Source organism: Pinus tabuliformis, chromosome 5_2, assembly GCF_031772625.1.
Source record: "Pinus tabuliformis cultivar Carrire ecotype Pingquan chromosome 5_2, CPIR1, whole genome shotgun sequence".
NCBI classification, from domain to species: Eukaryota; Viridiplantae; Streptophyta; class Pinopsida; order Pinales; family Pinaceae; genus Pinus; species Pinus tabuliformis.
In genome coordinates, this window is record NC_142306.1 from 1025663570 (window position 1) to 1025682897 (window position 19328).

The 19328-nt window shown below is 44.5% G+C and overlaps 1 protein-coding gene across 1 annotated transcript; it reads left to right on the plus strand.

The window, feature by feature from the left end:
• The first annotated feature begins 2387 nt into the window (after positions 1–2387).
• On the plus strand, positions 2388–3915 carry LOC149162743 (uncharacterized). The gene is made up of 3 exons (XM_089435274.1): positions 2388–2624; positions 2959–3356; positions 3714–3915. Exons 1-3 carry the CDS (start codon positions 2388–2390, stop codon positions 3913–3915), a joined length of 837 nt encoding a protein of 278 aa, XP_089291400.1.
• The last annotated feature ends 15413 nt before the right edge of the window (positions 3916–19328 follow it).

The following is a 19328-nucleotide window of genomic DNA, read 5'->3' on the forward strand; positions in this document are numbered from 1 at the left end:
GTCAACATGATATTGTGACGTGGTGCATCCACAGGAGAAGGTGATAGGAAGACTAATATGGAAGCTAAGGAAAGCTTCATGGGTGTCTCTACTCGAGGTAGTAGGGATTTGCCTGAGCCAACTAGGGATCCCTCGATGATGACTACCTTCTTAGAGACATGCATAAAACTACTTCGCGACAACCGGGCAGTTAGAGGGTTACAGGAAGTAATTAATAGATGCACAGGTTGGGGTGAACCTCACACAGTCTGGAAAATAGGAAGACATGCATCATGGATGGGTCGGGAAATGCAGCTAATGACGCAGATTAGCGACTACGAGATGGATCAGGTCATTCTGGACTTGGGTTCTGATGCAAACGTATTGCCTAAACAGACTTGGGAGTGCATGGGTAAGCCTACACTACAATGGTCTCCTATCCAATTGCGGATGGCCAACCAGCAGAAGATCTTGCCTATGGGATGGCTGCACGGCATTACAGTAGATATTGATGGCGTAAGTACTCGAACGGATTTCGAAGTTATTGAAATCATGGACGAAACTAGTCCGTACCCTGCATTGCTAGGGATAGACTGGGCCATTGATATGAATGGGGTTATTAACCTCAAGCAGAGGAAGATGATATTTGAGAAGAAGTCACTTTGGGTTGTTGTTCCGCTAGATCCAACAGATGGACTGCGCTACACAGAACTGGCGCATAGCGAAGAGAGGGGCGATGTATTGGATAGTATCTACAAAATTGCTGCATAGGAGGAGTGGAGATTCTTGCAGGGCTACGCTAGTGTTTAGACAAGGAAGACGAGCGATGGCGCAACAAGGTGAGTGAGGCTACCACGTTGCACTGTAATATGATGACGAAATCCTTGTATTGTGTTAAAGTTCAGAACCGCGAACTGCCGATGTATGACAGGCTGACAGTAGTAGAGGATTTCCTGGTTAAATTCGAAAGTGCGGTACTAGAGTACCAACGGTTCGATGCACTCAAATGGGAATTGCATACGACACCGGTGCGATGGTGGGATACCCATGAAGGAACCTTCGAAGATTGGTGAAGCTGCAGGCGCATGATGCAGATAAGATTTGGGAAGCCCAAGCTACGAATAACAGAGAAATATGATGGACGGGAGAATCCGCGCATACATCTGAGCAAATGGACCAAAGCTTATGGTACAGAGCCTCAACTAGAATGGGTGCACTTATTTTATCATACCTTGGATGTCATTCCAAGGAACTGGTATATGGAAATAGAGCTCTGGCATGGCACTGGTGAGTGGGATATTCTGCGTTTGTCGACATTTCTCTTTGAAGAACAATGGATGGATACTGTGGATGACGCATTATAGCTAGTAAAGGCCGCCATATTCAGAACACCACCGGAGCCAGAAGAAGTCGTGCCATTAGACTGGTCACGACAGTTGAGCCAGGCCTTAGCATGTTACAATGTACAAGAAGAAGATGATGAGGATGACCCACGTAACATCAATATACCGGAAATCGAAGGGAGTCATGAGGTGCGCGGCCTTGAGATAGAAGATCCAGATATCACGGCGCCGCTAAAAACAAAGCAAGTGAATATCGGAACAGAAGAAGAGCCGAAGTATGCTACGCTTGGGGACTACTAGGATGACGCCACAGTGGAAAAGGTCGTCGAGTTGCTCCGAGAATACCGCGATTTATTCCCTACAAAAATGACAGAGCTGAAGGGGATTCTAGGAGACCTAGGGATGATGAAGATAACTTTGAAACCAGATGCGAAGCCAGTGAAGCAGCGACCCTATCGATTGAATCCAAAATACAAAGCGAAGGTCTGTGAAGAATTGGATAAGATGTTGGCAACAGGAATTATTGAACCAGTCGAGGAGTCTGATTGGGTTAGCCCTATGGTTGTATAGGAGAAGAAACAGAAGGGGGAGATCCACATTTGTGTGGATTTGTGAAAGCTCAATGATGCTTGTGTTAATGATCCATTTCCAACACCCTTTAGAGATGAGGTACTAAAAAATGTGGGCGGGTAGGAAGCATACTCCTTCACAGATAGGTTCTTCGGGTACCATCAGATCAAGATCGTGCCAGAGGATCAGAGCAAGAAAACGTTCACTACCGAATGGGGTTGTTTTTAGTATACAGTAATACCCTTTGGATTGAATAATGCACCTACGGTATTTTCCCGTATTGTGGTAGCCACATTCAAGGAATTTATCCACAAATTCTTAGAAGTCTACCTGGATGATTGGACCGTATTTGGCCTGGTTAAGAAAAATGTCGCGAGCTTACGATTAATGTTGGATACCTACCGACGACACCAGATTGCGCTCAACTTAAAAAAGTGTACTTTCCTCGTCCCTTTCAAGAACTTGTTGGGTCATGTGGTTTGTAAACAAGGAATCATGGTGGATCCAGCAAATATTGCGATCATATTGAATCTGCAAGTTCCGCACAGTGTAAAGAAACTACGCGCTACGTTGGGACACACGGGCTACTATCGGAAGTTCATCAAAAGCTACGCCCAGATTACGGCTCCGATGGAGCAATTGCTGAAAAAGGATGCTACTTATTGCTGGAATGAGGAGTGCAACAGAAGCCTAGAGACGCTTAAGGAGAAAATGGCTTCAACCCCTATATTGGTCTTTCCAAAATGGGACGTTGAGTTTCATGTGCATGTGGACGCGTCTTGTATCACGCTGGGAGTGGTACTCACTCAACCAGGAGCAAAGGGATTGGACCATCCGATTGCATTCGCAAGTCGCAGGTTGTCCAAAGTAGAGAAGAATTACTCTACTACTGAGCGAGAGGGATTAGCGATGGTATACACGCTCCAAAATTTCCGTCACTATCTGCTCGGAGGAAATTTTAAGATGTACACAGATCACTTTGTGCTCAAGTACCTAGTGAATAAGCCTGTGTCGGGGGGGGCACATTTGTCGATGGTTGTTGTTATTTCAAGAATATGATTTTCAGGTTGTTGTAAAGCCAGGATGCCTGAATGCAGGTCCGGATCATCTATCCCGAATTGAGACCAGCGAAGAACCAAAAAATCTAGAAGAGGGACTCCCGGACACCCAGTTATATGCCGTGCACATTGCAGATGGCCACTTTGAAGATATTATCCACTTTTTAACTACGGGCACTGCGCCACAAGGGTATTTTATCCAGCAAAAGAAGGAATTAGTAATACGCGCAGTAGATTTTACCGTAATTGCAGGTCACCTTTACAAGATGGGCAATGACGAAATATTGCGTCGATATGTACTGGAATTCGAGCGTGAACAGATCTTGGCCAAAGCACATGGAGGGGTTGCTGGCAGACATTATGCGGGCCGAGCTATAGCCCAGAAGATTCTTCACGCCGGATTATGGTGGCCTACTCTACATCAAGATTCGAAAGCATATTGTCGGGCCTGCGATGCATGTCAATGGACGGGCAAACTGTCGCGAAGGGATGAAATGCCACTTCAGCCACAGATAACACTACAACCATTTGAGAAATGGGCGATCGACTTCGTCAAGCCTATCGAACCGTGAGGAAATACGAGCGCGTGCTATATCATCACTGTGACTGAATATTTTACTCAATGGGCTGAGGCACAGCCGGTTAAAGATTGCACGGTTGTGACAGCAGCTAAATTCTTGTTCGAAAACGTACTGACCAGGTTCGACTGCCCCAAAATTATCATGAGTGATAAGGGAACACATTTTTTGAATGAAATAATCAGCGCACTCACTGAGGAATTCCAGATCTATCACCAACAGAGCATGCCCTACCATCCACAAGCAAATGGGACCATTGAGGAATTCAACAAAATTCTAGAGACTACGCTGACAAAGGTCTGCAATGTGCGACAAAATGACTGGGATTTGCGCATTCCTGCCGTGCTATGGGCATACAGAACTACATGCAAGAAGCTGACAGGCTAGACACCGTTTCGATTAGTTTATGGCAAGGAGGTTGTTATGCCTATGGAATATATTGTGCCTAGTCTGCAGATCGCAGCGATCACAGGTATGGCAGACTGTGGGGCCCTGGAAGAGCGGCTCACACAACTAGAAGAATTGGAGGAGGAATGATTTTTGGCTGGATTCCATCAGTAGGTACAAAAATAGCGTGAGAAAGCATGGAACGATCGCCATATCAAGGTGTGAACCTTTAAAGAGAATGATCTAGTATTGCTTTATGACAGTAAGTTTGAAAAATTCCTGGGAAAACTCCGCATGCACTGGTTGGGACCCTATGTCATCAAAGAAGTCACTGATGGGGGCACGGTTCAGCTGGCTAAACTCAATGGAGACCCCTTCTTAGGAAGAGTGAATGGCAGTCACCTCAAGCTCTACATGGGTGGGCCAACCACCTGACTAACCGTTCAGAAGATAGTCTCACCACTCCACCCAGTTGCAAGAGAGCGGGGGACGATAAAGCAGCCTGGGGGACGGATGTGTGAGTACTATGGTACGTGTACATTTGACCATACGCAAGGGTCGCGGTCGCACGAGAAGGCTCATGCGGACACGCTGATAAAAGGAATGATGACCGTTAGATATGACAAGATGGCTGCATCACGACAAAAGGGAGTGGGTGGCGGGCAATTAAGAGAAACAGTACGAGTCAGATATGGAACGAACGGCTATAGATTCCACACGGGAAGGTTACATGAATGGGAACGAGCGACAATCACTACATTTGAATTTCCCATGACTTATAAAGTACCGAGGGGAGTCCACTGGGTGGCCTACGTTTCAGAAACACAGATGGAGTTGTTCATTATCTATGCACAAGGTATGCGCCCGAAGGTAGTAATCTGGCTGATAGAGAGGCAGGACTCTCTAAGGAGTATGCGGGTGACAGCTGCAGGCATCCCATAGGCTGCAGCATCACCAGTAGGAGATGTACCAGAAAAGAGGGAACACAAAGCAGAATTGGTCCGGAGGTCGTTGCCTCACCCAGGGGCAGGTCGGTGCACTACAATAGAACAACGAAAGGATGAACAGATGGCGACCACAGGTAGATATGTAGTTAATAAGTCGTCTCTGATGTCCCTCGAGGATTGGGATCTTGTGGACAACAGCCAGGGTCTTGCAAAATTGCAACACAAGCTGCAGCGGATGGTGCGAAGGGCAGGTATGAAGGTTGGAAGAAGCTGCGGTGGTACTAGGAGGCGGCTCCCCTGCTCGCGCTAGAATCCTTGGAGGGGGTGTTCTGTGTTAACCGAGCAGAGCAGAATGAGCATTATCGGTTGCGGGATGTGGTAGAAACACTGAAGTAGAAGATGGCTGAAGCATTGCAGAAGACAAGGAAGGAGTAGCAGGACGATGAGCACCACTCAGAGGGAGGCAAACCACGAAGCCAAGGCAGAGCGTCTAGCTGTGCCAACGAGTGACTCAGGACGAGTCACGATGATTGTGTTGGGGGACTGTTGGGTAGCGGAGGTCCCACATAACGGTTTTGGGGCAGAAAGCCCAAGAAGTAGGATTAAAATATTGTAAAAACTCCGAAGTATGCAGAGCACGAAGCGTAATAGATTGAGTCAAAGGGTAGTCCGCCCGAAAATAATAAAAATTAATGTAAATAGAGTCGGCCCGTGCAAGGATCGCAGGCCAGGGAAGGGTATAAATAGAGCGCAACTCTATGAGGGAAAGGTAGTTCTTTTGAGGAATGAAATGTAATGGGTTCTTGAAGAAGATAGTCTGAAAGCGTCTGTAAGTCCGAGTCAAGGGGTGGGTAGTAGGTAGAGGCTCTGCAGCTGTGTGTGCAGAGGCCTGGAAAGTCCGCAGCTGTGTGCGTAGACCCCTGCAGCTGAGTGCGCAGGGTAGATCTGGATGTATTGGTGGAGAATAATAATAAAGATAAGTTTGCTTCTGTAAATTCTGTGTTATCGCTCATCTGTCTTTATGGTTTACCTTTCTATATCTGGTTAATGTAAATGTGATAAGTGTATGTGAATCTGGGTTCATTTTGTGTGCGAATTGATTATGTTGGTTAACTGTTTGTGTAAAGACCCTATTGAATAGCTCTGAATCATAAAAATAGAACAATGCAATAATAAGAAAAATATAATCACTCTAGATCGGTGCGTACAATGCGGAGCTGTAAACCAGTGCGCGAACCTCCCAGACCACACCAATACATCCCTAGGGTGCGGAAACCTGGTTCCAGCACCCTCCCCTACTACCTCAGGTGAGACCTCAGTTCGTGCTTTGCGGGCTTTTGTCAAAAGGGTCGGTAGCTGCGGGATTTGTTTGGCTAGATAACTCTTCCAAACCTGGGTCAGGCCCATATAAGCCAACAGTATCAATTATAGACATCCACTAAAAATTTTAAGCTCTCAGCCACCCTGGAACCCATACTGAAGCTCACCTACAAAACCTCCTGCATTTAGCTATAACCAAAGAAGAGAAATAGGAGGGGGATTCAATAGAATAAAACCCATAGATAAATCAAGGATTCACCTTCATTCCCTTGTGGTAGATATATTTAGGAGGAATCACTCGTTAGGCTTCTTTGAGTTGCTTAAGGGATACAATGATGATATAGCCTATGATTTTTCCATGGCACTAAACCCTCAAGCAAGAACAAGTGCCACCACTATGGTGAGAGGGTTTTCCATTACAATCACCCTGATGTGATCAACAGATTAACCACACTTGTTCTAGGGATACAATGGAGAAGAGAGGACAAGGCTAGCAACACTTTTTCTAAGAAAAAATTATTCCTAAATGATGAACAACCATTTGAAGAAAAAAATGGGTTCAGAAGGGAGAGCCTTCCCTATCCCTAAGATGAGGTGAGCCACCACATCCTTAAGTACATTTGTTGTGAAGGGAGACTAAGTGTAGTCTATGGCTACCAATTCAGACTCTTCCATGAATTAATGTTTAGAGACAGAGTACCCATAAACTAGAGGCTCAGTGTGCCTTATTTCCTTTTATAATCCATTATAGACATGAGTGAGAAGGTGAAAGAAGGGAAGCACCAACAGTTAGCACACCATGGTCTCATCAAGCTAATAGTGGAAGATGCCTTAAGCCAATTGAGAATTCTTGTTCTCTGGTCCACATTTAGGGACATGGACAGAGAAGCCTTCCTTGAAGCTCGAGCCCTTGAACATGGTGGGACCCCTACCTCTAGTGCTGAAGAGGAAGAAGAGGAAGAGGAAGGAGATGAAGAAGAAGAAGAAGAAAAGGAAGAAGAAGAAGTAGAAGAAGAAGAAGAGGATGAGTAGAAGGTAGAGACCAACACTGAGAAAAATACGCAGAAGGGGGGATATCTCCAAAGGAGGTAGCTGTTTCTGTAGCTGCCTTGAGCACACCCTTCAAGTCTAAGAGGAAAAGGTAGAGGCATACTCCCCTTTATTTTAGAAAAATAAGGAGCACCAGGATCAAACAAGGGAAGCCACAAACACTTACAAAAACACCCATCATAATTGAATAATCTCCAAACAAGCAAGAGGAGCTAGGGTCCTTGGGAATGAAGGTTGAGGAAGGTACATCACTGCAAGCAACCCCAAAGGCTACCATCACCTATGTCAGGAATCCTGTCACCAGGTCAACATCATTTATGCAGACCAAGGAACCTGTGACCCTCCAACGGAAAGGAAAGGGCATGCTACAAGATCCCCAAATAGTGTTACATGAAAGACAGAAAGATCTACATGAAGGACAATAGGGGTAGAAAGAAGGCAAGGAAGCAACCCCACAGTTATAGGAGGGGGTAGTGTTGTTGGGAAAAGTATCCAATACAGAATGACCCTATCCCACTCTAAGGGTGATAGTACCTCAGCAACAACCGAATGCAAAGCTATTCAAGATTACTTCTTTATGAGATGTAAGAGAGGGGAGAAAGAGATCCACTAACCGTTGTCTTCCGCTAATGATTGATCCAATCTTCCCTCTTTGCTGCTTGCTCCCAGCTCCTTGCTCTTTCACTGGCCCAGCTACACAAAGATCCTGCAAAAGCACAAGAAAAGGAAACTACAAGAAGCATACATCCATAATTGATTCAAGGATTAGAATAAATCAAATATACAAGCATCAATACGCCACAAAGACACATGCATATAGAAGAACCTCAAATGCTTTATTAATGGAAGAAGTAAAGTTCTGAGAGTGTTACAACCATAAGAGGCCCAATCCAGCAACACCTCCCAGCAGAAAGAAATCTCCTCTTCACCTCCTTCAAAGCAATCACCCAATAGTTCTATACTCAAACCAACAACACTTCCTTACATTCACAAGATTCCAACCTCCCTAGACCTCATGAGAGAGCTCTATATATAGGAGTTTTGGAGAAAGGATGAGTCAGCTTGAGCTTGGCATGAAGCTGACTAGTGTCCTCTCCCACTTCAGTTATTCTTCAGTTCTTGAGTCCACTTGGAGTTTCTTGCTTCCACTTGGAGATCTAGATCCTCTTACTCATCACAAGGCGAATTCCCTGATCCAAGTGTCATTTTGGAAGCTTCCTGGGCATTTGACACTTTGCAGAATGACTGTGCCACTTGGCCAATCTCGCCCAGCGCAGGTAGCCTTCATTAGATTTGACATTCAACGCAGGTACAGAGTGGAGCAGTTGACATTCAGCGCAGATGCTCAGTGGAGCAGTTGACATGATCCAGAACTAGCTTGTTTTTGAGTGTTTTCAGGTGGAGAACTGATATTTAGTGCTGTGGTTTGCTGACCTTGTTCCTCTAGGGGTAGGAACAACATGTTTAGGGACTTTGGATCCCTTAGATTATTGACATTTCATGCTTCATGCTGTAAGGCACAAAAATGTCTATAACAATTGCCCCCTAAAGTATGAGGTCGTTTATCGGGTGAAATGCTTTATCTGGAGGATCCGAAGTTCATTCAATCGCTGAGAGGTGCCTTGTAATAAAATACAATACAATACATTATTTTTCATTCTGCTTTCATGATCTAGCTGAGGCGGGCATTCCCATGCTTAGCTTTATAAATTCATTTTGGTACATAGAACAGACGATCGTCTGATGGTAGACTGATAATTCTCTGCTGAAATTATCATCCTTTGAGTAGGATGATCATCTGCTGCAATGATGTACATATCAAATGTCTTTATATTTCCTGAATATATATCGCAGCCCGGATGGATGAAACTAGATCCGGGGTCTTCAAACTCGTTCGATCTTCACTCTAAGTACAAGTCGATCCATGTGAGAATTGCGTTGAAGTCGAACATGGAAAGACATCGCTTGATTACCGCTCGATAATGTAAACCGTTAACAAGCGCGAGAGGGATCACCAATAATGACAATGACCCTCAAGGTACTGCAGTACAATTCACGTGGTGTGAATAAAGGACTTGGCGTCGAACACCACGCAAAATCTTCTGGTCGAAGGTCATTAATGTATACCTGTCGCCGGAAGTGAGAAACTTGCCATTGAGGCATGCAAGCTTCAAAGTACTGGGGGGTTTGTCCCTAGATCAACTTCTTGGATAATGAGCTGAAGTCGACAAGAAGCGATCCGTCAAAGGAGGGCCTTAATGAATCCCACATCAGTGACACGGAACGGAGCTAATGATTTTAGTGGAGGTGAAAACAATCTGTGAAATATGATTCAGGGTGGCGATCATGGGTGGATGAAGGATAATGTATGGCAGCGGATGGGACACGGTTGACTCTTTCTGAACAACATCTCTTGAACATATAACGACACTGATGTGATGGATTGGTAGCATTACCCCAAATGTGGATGGTTTGGCGAGGACCATGGTGATGAGACCGGTGAATGAAACAACCCAACCCGATGTGATACGGAGGACAAAGTGTCATGTTCAAGAGCGACTTGCTACCATTAAAGCTTTGAGGTTCTCCCAATTTTTCCCCAGTCATTTCTGACCAGTACCTCTTTATTTTTTTCAAGCTTGAGGAGGATAACATATGCTTGTTCTATAACCTGCCCTTCAGGCAAGCCCATCGCTATGTTTTAATGAGCTTAGCGATAGGGAAACTCGTTCTCGTCTAAAGACAAGTTTGTCGCTATTTAATCATTTTAACGAGTCTAACGACAAGGAAAACTCGGTCCTTTTCAATTTTAGAGAGTCTGAAAAGGTACAGAAAGTTAACTCCAAAATTCCTTTTTCGTCATCTAATCCCTTAAGTTCGAAAAAGTATAAAACAATACAGAAGGGATGAGTTTTCGATTACTTTAACGAGCCGAATAAAACAAGCGCTCGACCTTTTTGTGTAATAATCCCTCAGGTCCAAAAAGATTAAAATCTAGAGGAGGGATAGCTCTTCCGGTCACTTTAACGAGCTGGAAGGCCAAAACTCGGCAAACTTTTGATATTTTACGAGTCAGATGAAAAGAGCTCAAAGAAGACTCGTCTTTTGAGGAACGAGTGATAAACAGGGATAGCAGCAGATTCCAGGTACAGGTTGGAATTTTCCAATCACGGTAGTGTCACAAGGATGGCTAGGTGAAATCACTCTTCGCGGCTGTTCCTCAAAATAGGTAAACAATCATATGGAGGTGAACGATTGGCCAAATGGAATGGAGGTGGTGGGTGCAAACACGACCAAGGCTTTTTATGGCTAATAAATTTACGATCACAATGGTTATTTACCAGTACTGGGTTCATTTTTTAGAGAGCTTGAATGCGCCAAAACACTGCTCAATCTTATGTTTATTTTTTAACGAGCATGAACTATGTGCTAAAACTGCTCGGATCTCGCTTTTCTATTTTTTAACGAGCATAAATTCCGCGGTAAAACTGCTCGATTATATGGTCAAATTTTGATTTTTTACCATTACTAGCTTTTCTCTTTTCAAATATAGTACTGCTTTTTCAATTGCTGCAACAAACTTTGTTAGAAATGAATAATATTTGCATGAAAATGAGATTATAACCCTAATATTTCACTTTAAACTGTGTAAAAAGCCATTAAAAGGTGTTTTTACCTCTCATTTACCATTTCATTCGCATTTGGTTTGTTGGAGCTTTGGAGGTGCCTCTTCCCCCTTGATTTTCACCAGTTGATTCCGGGAGATTCTGCGGACGATTTTCGGCACTGTCTGGACCAGGTAGGAGCTAAACCCTAGCTCTTTCTTTTCATGGTTTCCTTTTCCTGTTTCATGCCTGTTTTCCAGTATTTCTGAGCCCCTGGGGTTTTGCCAGGGCGCCCTAGGATCAGCGCAGGTTCCCCTTTCGAAACCTGCGCTGAAGGTCAAGCTGCCTTAAGGCAGCCTGACCCTCAGCGCAAGTGGGAGACTCTCTACCTGCGCTGGGCTCAAAAATTGAGTTTTTAAGGTCATTTTTTGATGATTTTTTCGCCAGTTTTTCATCAAAATCAGGAACTTACTCCTTCTCTTGTTTGCTTTGCAGGGAACTCTGAACAAAATGTCCCTTACATGGCGAGAACGAGAACATGAAGAGGAGGACATGATTGCCCTCCATGACCCTGTCACGGTGAACGCGTTGCGGAACTGTGGCCTGCTGAAGTTCTTCCGTATCTCTAGTATGAGAGCACAGATTTCTTTGCTGCAGTACATGCTTGATGCTTGGGATCCTGTTAACCAAGTGTTCCAGATTAGGGGAAAGGCCATCCCCTTGACCATAGAGGACATGTACTTCTTGACTGGACTGTCAAGGCGAGGTGCCCCCATTTCCTTGTCAGGTACGGCCCGGGGGACTGATTCCACCAGAGATTATGTCCGCCAGTATTGCAGGGAAGGTTCTCAGATGAGCAGAGACGACAAGATTGTTATCCGTGAGATTACTGATCGGGCTCTCAGGTCCATTCTGTTCACTATTGGTAGGATGGCCGGTAGCGCAGCTCTACATGTTGCCAACAGATCTTATATGCAACACGCCTTGGAGTGTCTCCAACCAAAAGTATTCAACTGGTGTGATGCAGTACTTGTTCAGATGAAAAGTCAATTGACCAAGGTAAAGGACGGGAAGCTGAAGAACTTTGGATTTGGTTCTATTCTGACTGCCTTCACCTTGGAGAAAATCCCACTGATGCAGCCTCAGTACATCATACTCGACTTGCCTTCTCCGACCGAGCCACGCATGCAGAGGTGGGTCGACCATATGTCTAGGCATGCTGGTCAACCTCAGATTACTTTTACCGAGGCCTTCTTTAGGTGGTTCGAGCGCCAGGAGATGGCGTTTTCCGAGTATCCATATGTGGGTATGGATTTCCGAGGTGATCCGGATTTGGTGCTACCGGATGGCGAACAGTGGGGTGCTATTGGTAAACTCCTTGACCATATTACTGTTTACTGTTCTTATTCATAATGTTGCTGTGCTTTATTCTATCAAGACTTTTAATTGTACTCTTGGGTGTATGCAGATATTGGTCCCGTTCGTCCAGCAGTTCGTCCGAGATCGCCAGTTGCTGCCCCGGCAGTGGAGCCTACTAGGAGAGTTGTTATTCGCGATCTTGACGATACCGAGACGCTTACAGCTGTGCAGGAGCAGGTTGAGAGCCTTACTCGCGGTCTTCCGGATGTACAGATTGACGAGTTACCTTTACAGCTGCAGCGGCATACTATCGGCGTGCCTAGACGATGGACTCGTCTCTTGCGCATGATTGCACAGGCCGTGACGTACTATCATGAGCACCACTAGGCTAGGGTGCCCCCTAGCAGCTTTTTGAGTTTTTAGGTCATATGACCAATTTTGTCTTGGTTACAGAACATTATGTATGAACTTATATAAACAGCTTATATGTATTTTGATTTTCGGGTTTTATCCTGGTTGATTTATGTGATCCATATGTACAATCTTTGATGATGTGTCCTTTTTTATAAATGTTGTAAATGTCTATCTAACACATAGTTCACTAATGAGTCAGTTAATGTGTTTAAGTTTCTTGAAATATGTTGATATTGAATTGAATCAAATCGTCTTTCCAAGATCTTAACCCTTAGGAACATGCGATAAATAGCTGGATTGCGAACAAAATATATACCATTGAGTTGTAGTATTACGAGCTGTGAGTCTAGCCTGACAATTAGTCGGCGTATGCCACGTGTGATGGCATCAGAGAGTAGTTCTATCAACGCGCTATACTCAGCGATGTTATTCGTTGATTGCCCAATACATACACCTCTGAAACTTACTAACTCGCCGCTTGGATCAAAAATGGCCCAGGCTGCGGAAGATAAGTTCCGCGAACTACGACTCGCTCCGTCGGCATATCCAACACATGTCTCCAGAAGGTTCGACATCTGCAATAAATGAAAAGGTGGATCACTCGACCAGGACAAACACTTTAGCAAAAACAAAATACAACAAAAACATGCAGGTTACTATTTAAGCATAGTAACGCTTGAGGTACAACCCGTTGCGGGGCTGCGCCAGTGGAATTCCATCGTAATCCATTAACTCGTAGGCTCCTTTTGCTAACACCCTTTTAACAATATAGGGGCCCATCCATGAGGACTTGAATTTACCTACTCCCAATTTATCGGATTCTTGGTCATAAAGCAAGACCAAATCACCTTCTGAGAAGACACGGGGTTTGACATTTTTGTCGAACTAAGCCTTGACTTGTTTCTTATGAGCTTCGTTAGCCAAAGCGGCATCACGATGGGTTTCATCCAGTTGGATTAGTTCCAAGAAACGAGCCTCTTCTTCTGAAGTTCCGGGGAGAAGATCGATTGCGAGTTTAAGCGACGAAATTTCGCACTGGATTGGTAAGACTGCTTCCAGGCCATACACCAGTTGAAAAGGTGTGAACCCGGTTGCGTTCTTTACCGACGTTCGGTAAGCCCACAAGGCTGAGTACAGGATTAGGTGCCACCTTCTTTTATGAACCCCAATCATCCTTTGCAACATACGCTTCAGGACCTTGTTGATTGCCTCAACTTGTCCGTTGGCTTGCGGATAATATGGGGTAGAGCTGTCATGAGATAGCCCTAGCTTGGCAGCTAATTCGACCATCATGTGATTGCGAAAATGCGACCCATGATCTGTAACTATAGCCTGTGGTACGCCGAACCTGGCGAATACATGATTGAAAAAGAAAAGGGCAGCTGTTTCACCAGTGTTATCCAATGTAGGCATCGCCTCGACCCATTTGGTAAAATAGTCAACAGGGACTATAATATACCCATGCCCCCCGGTCGAGGTGGGGTTACATTGCATGAAATCGATGCCCCACTTGGCGAAGGGCCCAACAGCAACTATCGGCTGTAAAGGTGCGGGTGGTCGTCTGGTTTTGCTATCAAAGATTTGACAAGCATGGCAACTTCTGACTGCGGTTATGCAATCTTTGAACATGGTTGGCCAGAAGTATCCTACTCGTAAGATTCTTTGTGTTGTTGCATATCCAGACTGATGCCCCCCACACGCGCCTAAATGACAATCATTCAGGGCTTTTTCGGCCTCCTCATGGGTAAGGCACCTCCTCAGAACTGTATCGACACCACGACGGTAAAGTGTATCACCGACGATCATGTAGTCTTTTGCTTGGTATCGTATACGTTTTTGTTCGGAGCGAGAGGTGTTAGGCCTGAACTTTTGGGTTTGGAGATAAATTATGATATCTCCATACCACTCATCGCTTACAGATATCAGAAACAAACTTTTGTCCATGATTGACTCTTCCGATGTTTCATCGTTGGACGATGATGGGAGATCGCACAATAATTCTGCGAAAACTAGAGCTTTCTTTGATTTGGATTTCACAAATTCCAGATCAAACTCTTGAAGGATTGCTATCCATTTTGAATATTTGCCCCCCAGCAACTGTCGCGACAGTATATAAGTCATGGGGTTGCAATCTGACAAGATGGTAGTTTTCCGAAAGAGGACATAATGTCGAAACCTTTGAATCGCTTGAACAGCTGCAAGCGCTAGTTTTTCAACATAAGAATATTTACTTTCTGTATCGTTTAAGTTTTTACTTAAATAATAGATAGGATGTTCTATTCCATCGACTTCTTGAACTAAAACCATCGCAATGGTCGTATCCGCTGCAGCCAGATACAGGTTAAAATCTCTTTGATAGTCCGGGGCGTACATTAATGATGCTTTTACTAAACAATCTTTCAGAGCATCAAAGGAAGCTTGCGCCACCTGGTCCCAGACAAAAGGTACATCCTTTTTCAAAAGACGAGTATAACCCTTAGCAAGTTCTGCGTAATTTGGAATGAACCTCCTCAGAAAGTTTGCTTTCCCTTGGAGTTTCTGAATCTGAAGCAAATTTGAAGGTGGAGGCAAATTAATGATTGCTTGAACCTTACAAGGGTCAAGACGAATCCCATCCTTAGAGACTACAAAGCCAAGTAAACGACCAGAACCGACGCAAAACACACATTTGTGTGGATTGAGTCTTATCTTGTAGTGTCGGCAACGTAGAAATATCGCTCTTAAATGCTGCGGATGATCAGTCCGCTTTCGCGAATGAGCCGGAAGATCGTCGAGATAAGGTTGAACAATGTTCTTGATGTCATGGAAGGCATAATTCATTGCCCTCTGAAACGTCGCCCCTGCGTTCTTTAAACCAAAGGGTAATTTTCGATAAGCGAATGTGCCCCACGGACAAATAAATGCAGTCTTTGACTGGTCCTGTGGGCGAATATTTATTTGATTATACCCGGAAAATCCATCCATAAATGAAAAGATTTCACATCCGGCGCATTCATCAATTATCTGGTCGATGAAGGGTGTAGGGTAGTTGTCCTTCGGGCAAGCTTGGTTTACATCCCTATAATCGACACACACTCTAATCGTCCCTTGTTTTTTCATAACAGGGACGATATTCGATACCCAATCAGTTAGAGGAACCGGGTAGATGAATCCAGCATGGAGGAGTTTTTCAACTTCCGCCTTAATGGCAGCGACTTTCTTGGGGTGCACCTGCCGAAGCCGTTGTCTTACTGGTTTGACATCAGGATACATTTTAATTTCATGTTCAACGATACTCGAGTCAATGCCTGGCATTTCATCATATGACCAAGCAAATACATCTCTAAATTCGCGAAAAAGAGCGTTATATATTTCTAGTTCTGAAGGGGAACAACCTTTGCCGACATAAATATTCTCTACAACATCTGTTTTAGTCGAGATATTTATGGCTATAGTCTCTTCAATATTGGATAGGTTTCGCTCGGAGTCCACCGTGTTTACAGTATTTGTTAGGAATTCAAATACTGAAGGGTGATAAAGGTCACTTTGAGTATCTTCTTCATATTCCGGAAGAAGGGAACGATGGTGGTGATCATTCCATGGTGCCCCCTCAATCATCATTGATTGTAAGATTCCTTCATCTGTCCCATGTACTTTCGACCAAGGATCTAATGGGGTTCCATATTCTCTATACCTATCTACCCAAACGCCTGACGAGCGTTGATTTGGGCTCGCCTCCCATGCTTGAAACATTGATTGCTACAATATTTCTAAAGGGCTTGGGGGCAAAACCATTGAATGATCCATGTTGACCTTCGTGGAAGATATCATGTTGCAGGTTGCTACAAACGGTACATTTCCTGTATAAATAGGAGGTGGTAGCGCGAAAGTTCCCATCAATGTGGGGTCTTTCAATAATCCTACTCCGATATCTTGAATTGAATGGTTGCTCTCATGGATCATGGGAATGCTTCCTGTAACTTGTGAACCATTAGGGAGGAAATTCTGTTGGTCGATGATCGTAATCCCTCCTTCAAACGGGAATGCGATCTTCCTAAAATAAGTCGACACGACAGCTGCCATGGCATAAATCCATGGTCTACCTAGTAGGATGTTATAGTCAAGATTTCCATCAATGACTTCTACATCAATTTCTACCGTCTTTCCTCCTAGTTCAACTTTCAAGTTATTAAGGATACCGTATGGGGTATAAGTCCTTCCGTCGAAAGCCTTTAATGTCGTCGAAGATCGCGACAAGGTTGGAGATCCTAAAGTTTTCCAGCAACTCATTGACATAATACATGTCGAGGCTCCCTCATCAATTATTGTTCTGTGAACAGTTTTGTTGAGTGCTTTCACTTGAATAAGGAAAGCTAGCTGAGCTGGTAACTGAGGATCATATCCCTTGTGATCAAAGGATACAAGATTGGAATCCTTAGGATCAACCCCACCAATTGCCGATAACAACGCCTGCCTTTGGGTTGGACAATTTTGTAGCACTTCAAGAGTCGACATAGCGGATGGCGATTGGGCCAAATCTTCCACTATGTTATAATGCTGCGCCGCTCTGGCACGAGGATTAAATGTCGACTTGTGTACTACACCCTTTGGCGGTTTTATTGTTAATTCAGGGATGGTGGGCGTTACAACTTCTGTCGAAGTTGTTGTCGAACTACTTGGTTGATCTTTACCTTTTTCGTTCGACAGCTGAGGATTCCCGTAATCTTTGTTCCTTGTCGAAATCAAAGCATCATTCTGCTGTTTCGAAACCGAAAACATAAGTACTTGCGACGGGGAAGCATTTCCACTATCAACCAGATTTTGACCTGGGTTGGGAAACGGATCAGTCAACACAGCTGAGGTTTGGGAACTTTTAAAGAACCTTTTAAGCTCAGCTTTGTAAGGACAATCCCTTGTCCAGTGATCTTCGTCACATATCATACATGGACTGTTTGGTTTCCCTTTTCCAGGAGGGTTTGAAGAATTGTTTCCAGGGGATGACTCACCCTGTTTCTTCTTCTTCCCTTTGTTTTGCTTTTTCTTGCTTCCTGGTTGATTGGTTTCTTTGCCTTTATCTTCGGATACGGCATTTACTTCCGAAGCAAGAATTTCTTCTTTTGCATTTTGATTCGAATTCTTACGGGCTTTCTTTGACGAAGCCTTTATCGATTTCGTGTTTGCTGTGCCAATCACGCCATCACCGGCATGAGAGTCACTATTTGATTTAGGAGGGGGAGGAATTGAAAATTCCGGTCTAGGGGCGTCAGGTATTTTGTCATAGAGTGTGCCGGACTGAGTATAAACTAAGTCGAAATACTGCGCACGAGCAATGACTTGCTCCTCTGTTATGACTCCCCCCTTGGCCACATCTTCCGTAATAGCTGGAAGTAACGACTTTATAAACCATTCAACTAATAGCTGATCGGGAACATATGTTTTCACCATCCTATGACGACGACGCCACTCATGTATATGATCAGATATATGGGTAGCAGTTGTCTGTTTGAAGTTGGTTAATATTTCTGTTCCCGTTTCATACCTTATCGGTAATTGAAAATGGGTTAAGAAAGTCGTGGCTAGGGAACTAAAATTGTCGAAAGAGGCTCTTGGCAATTCAATATACCATTTAGCCGCTGGACCTGTCAATGTCCTCTGGAAAAGGCGAAGCCTTATCGAATCGTCGTTAAGGGTGTTTGACGAACACCACAGATGAAAAGTCATCACGTGATTCGATGGGTCTTCACCTGGATTTCCATTGAATTTAGGAATGTCAGATGGAAGTTTATGAGGAATCGCTGGCCACCAAGGGGCATAAGCAATCGGATCGTTGGTTAAACGGTGTAAATCGGGTAACTCTAAAGTTGCCACGAATGGTAACTGTTGATTCAGGTTAGGCGAAGCGTAACCAGGGTACGATGGAATCGTTTGAGCAGTGGGCCTTTGCATACCAGCATAATGTAATTGATGTTGGTATGACTGATACGGTTGGTGGACTTGACCACTGTAAAGTGGTTGGTTTTGACCGTTTTGGATATACGGTTGTCCACTATTCGCAAAGATCTGCTGCTCAGAACCTTGGTACACTTGCTGGAACTGCGGTTGTTGGTATTGCACAAGCCATGGTTGTGACGCCATGTTTTGTTGTGCTATGCTAACCGTTGGACCGAGGTGTGGGGTAATGGTACCCGTTTGTACTTGTGTCGCCCCACCAGTTGGCGATTGTGGTTGTGACCCATGATCAAGTGACTGTTGCATTACAACCTGAGAAATCTGAGGTTGACATGCAACAGGTATCGCTTGAACTTGTGACACTGTTACAATAGCCGGTGTGGTTGGGATGTTCGTCACAGGTACACACTGTTGCATAGAATATACAATCCTTGGTTGTTGAGGTAGCATAGGTACCCAACTATTTGATGCAATTCCAGTATAACCTGAATACTGTTGAGAACTGCCATATTGATATCCTCCCGGAGGAGGTAATGAAAGGGCATACTGCCCCCCATATGGTAGCAATCCGGAACTCAGAGGGATTGTTAGTCCTTGAGGACTGGATGGCCCAAATTGACCTCCATGAGGATCAATTTGTCGAGTTTCAACATAAGAGTTGCCGGGTATTACTCCGGATGAACAAACTGGAACAGACCATACTGTCGAAATAGTCCCTTGGTGGACTCCTTCTAGCTGTTGAGAGCTAGTTGGGACAGCTGGTATGCCGACAAACATCGTTGGAGTGACG

Coding starts and splice junctions, on each gene's coding strand:
- LOC149162743 (XM_089435274.1), top strand. CDS start 2,388: ATGGTGGATCCAGCAAATATTGCGATCATATTGAATCTGCAAGTTCCG. Junction 2,625..2,958: donor TGGCTTCAACCCCTATATTG/GTCTTTCCAAAA, acceptor TATGATTTTCAG/GTTGTTGTAAAGCCAGGATG. Junction 3,357..3,713: donor ATTCTTCACGCCGGATTATG/GTGGCCTACTCT, acceptor TGAAATAATCAG/CGCACTCACTGAGGAATTCC.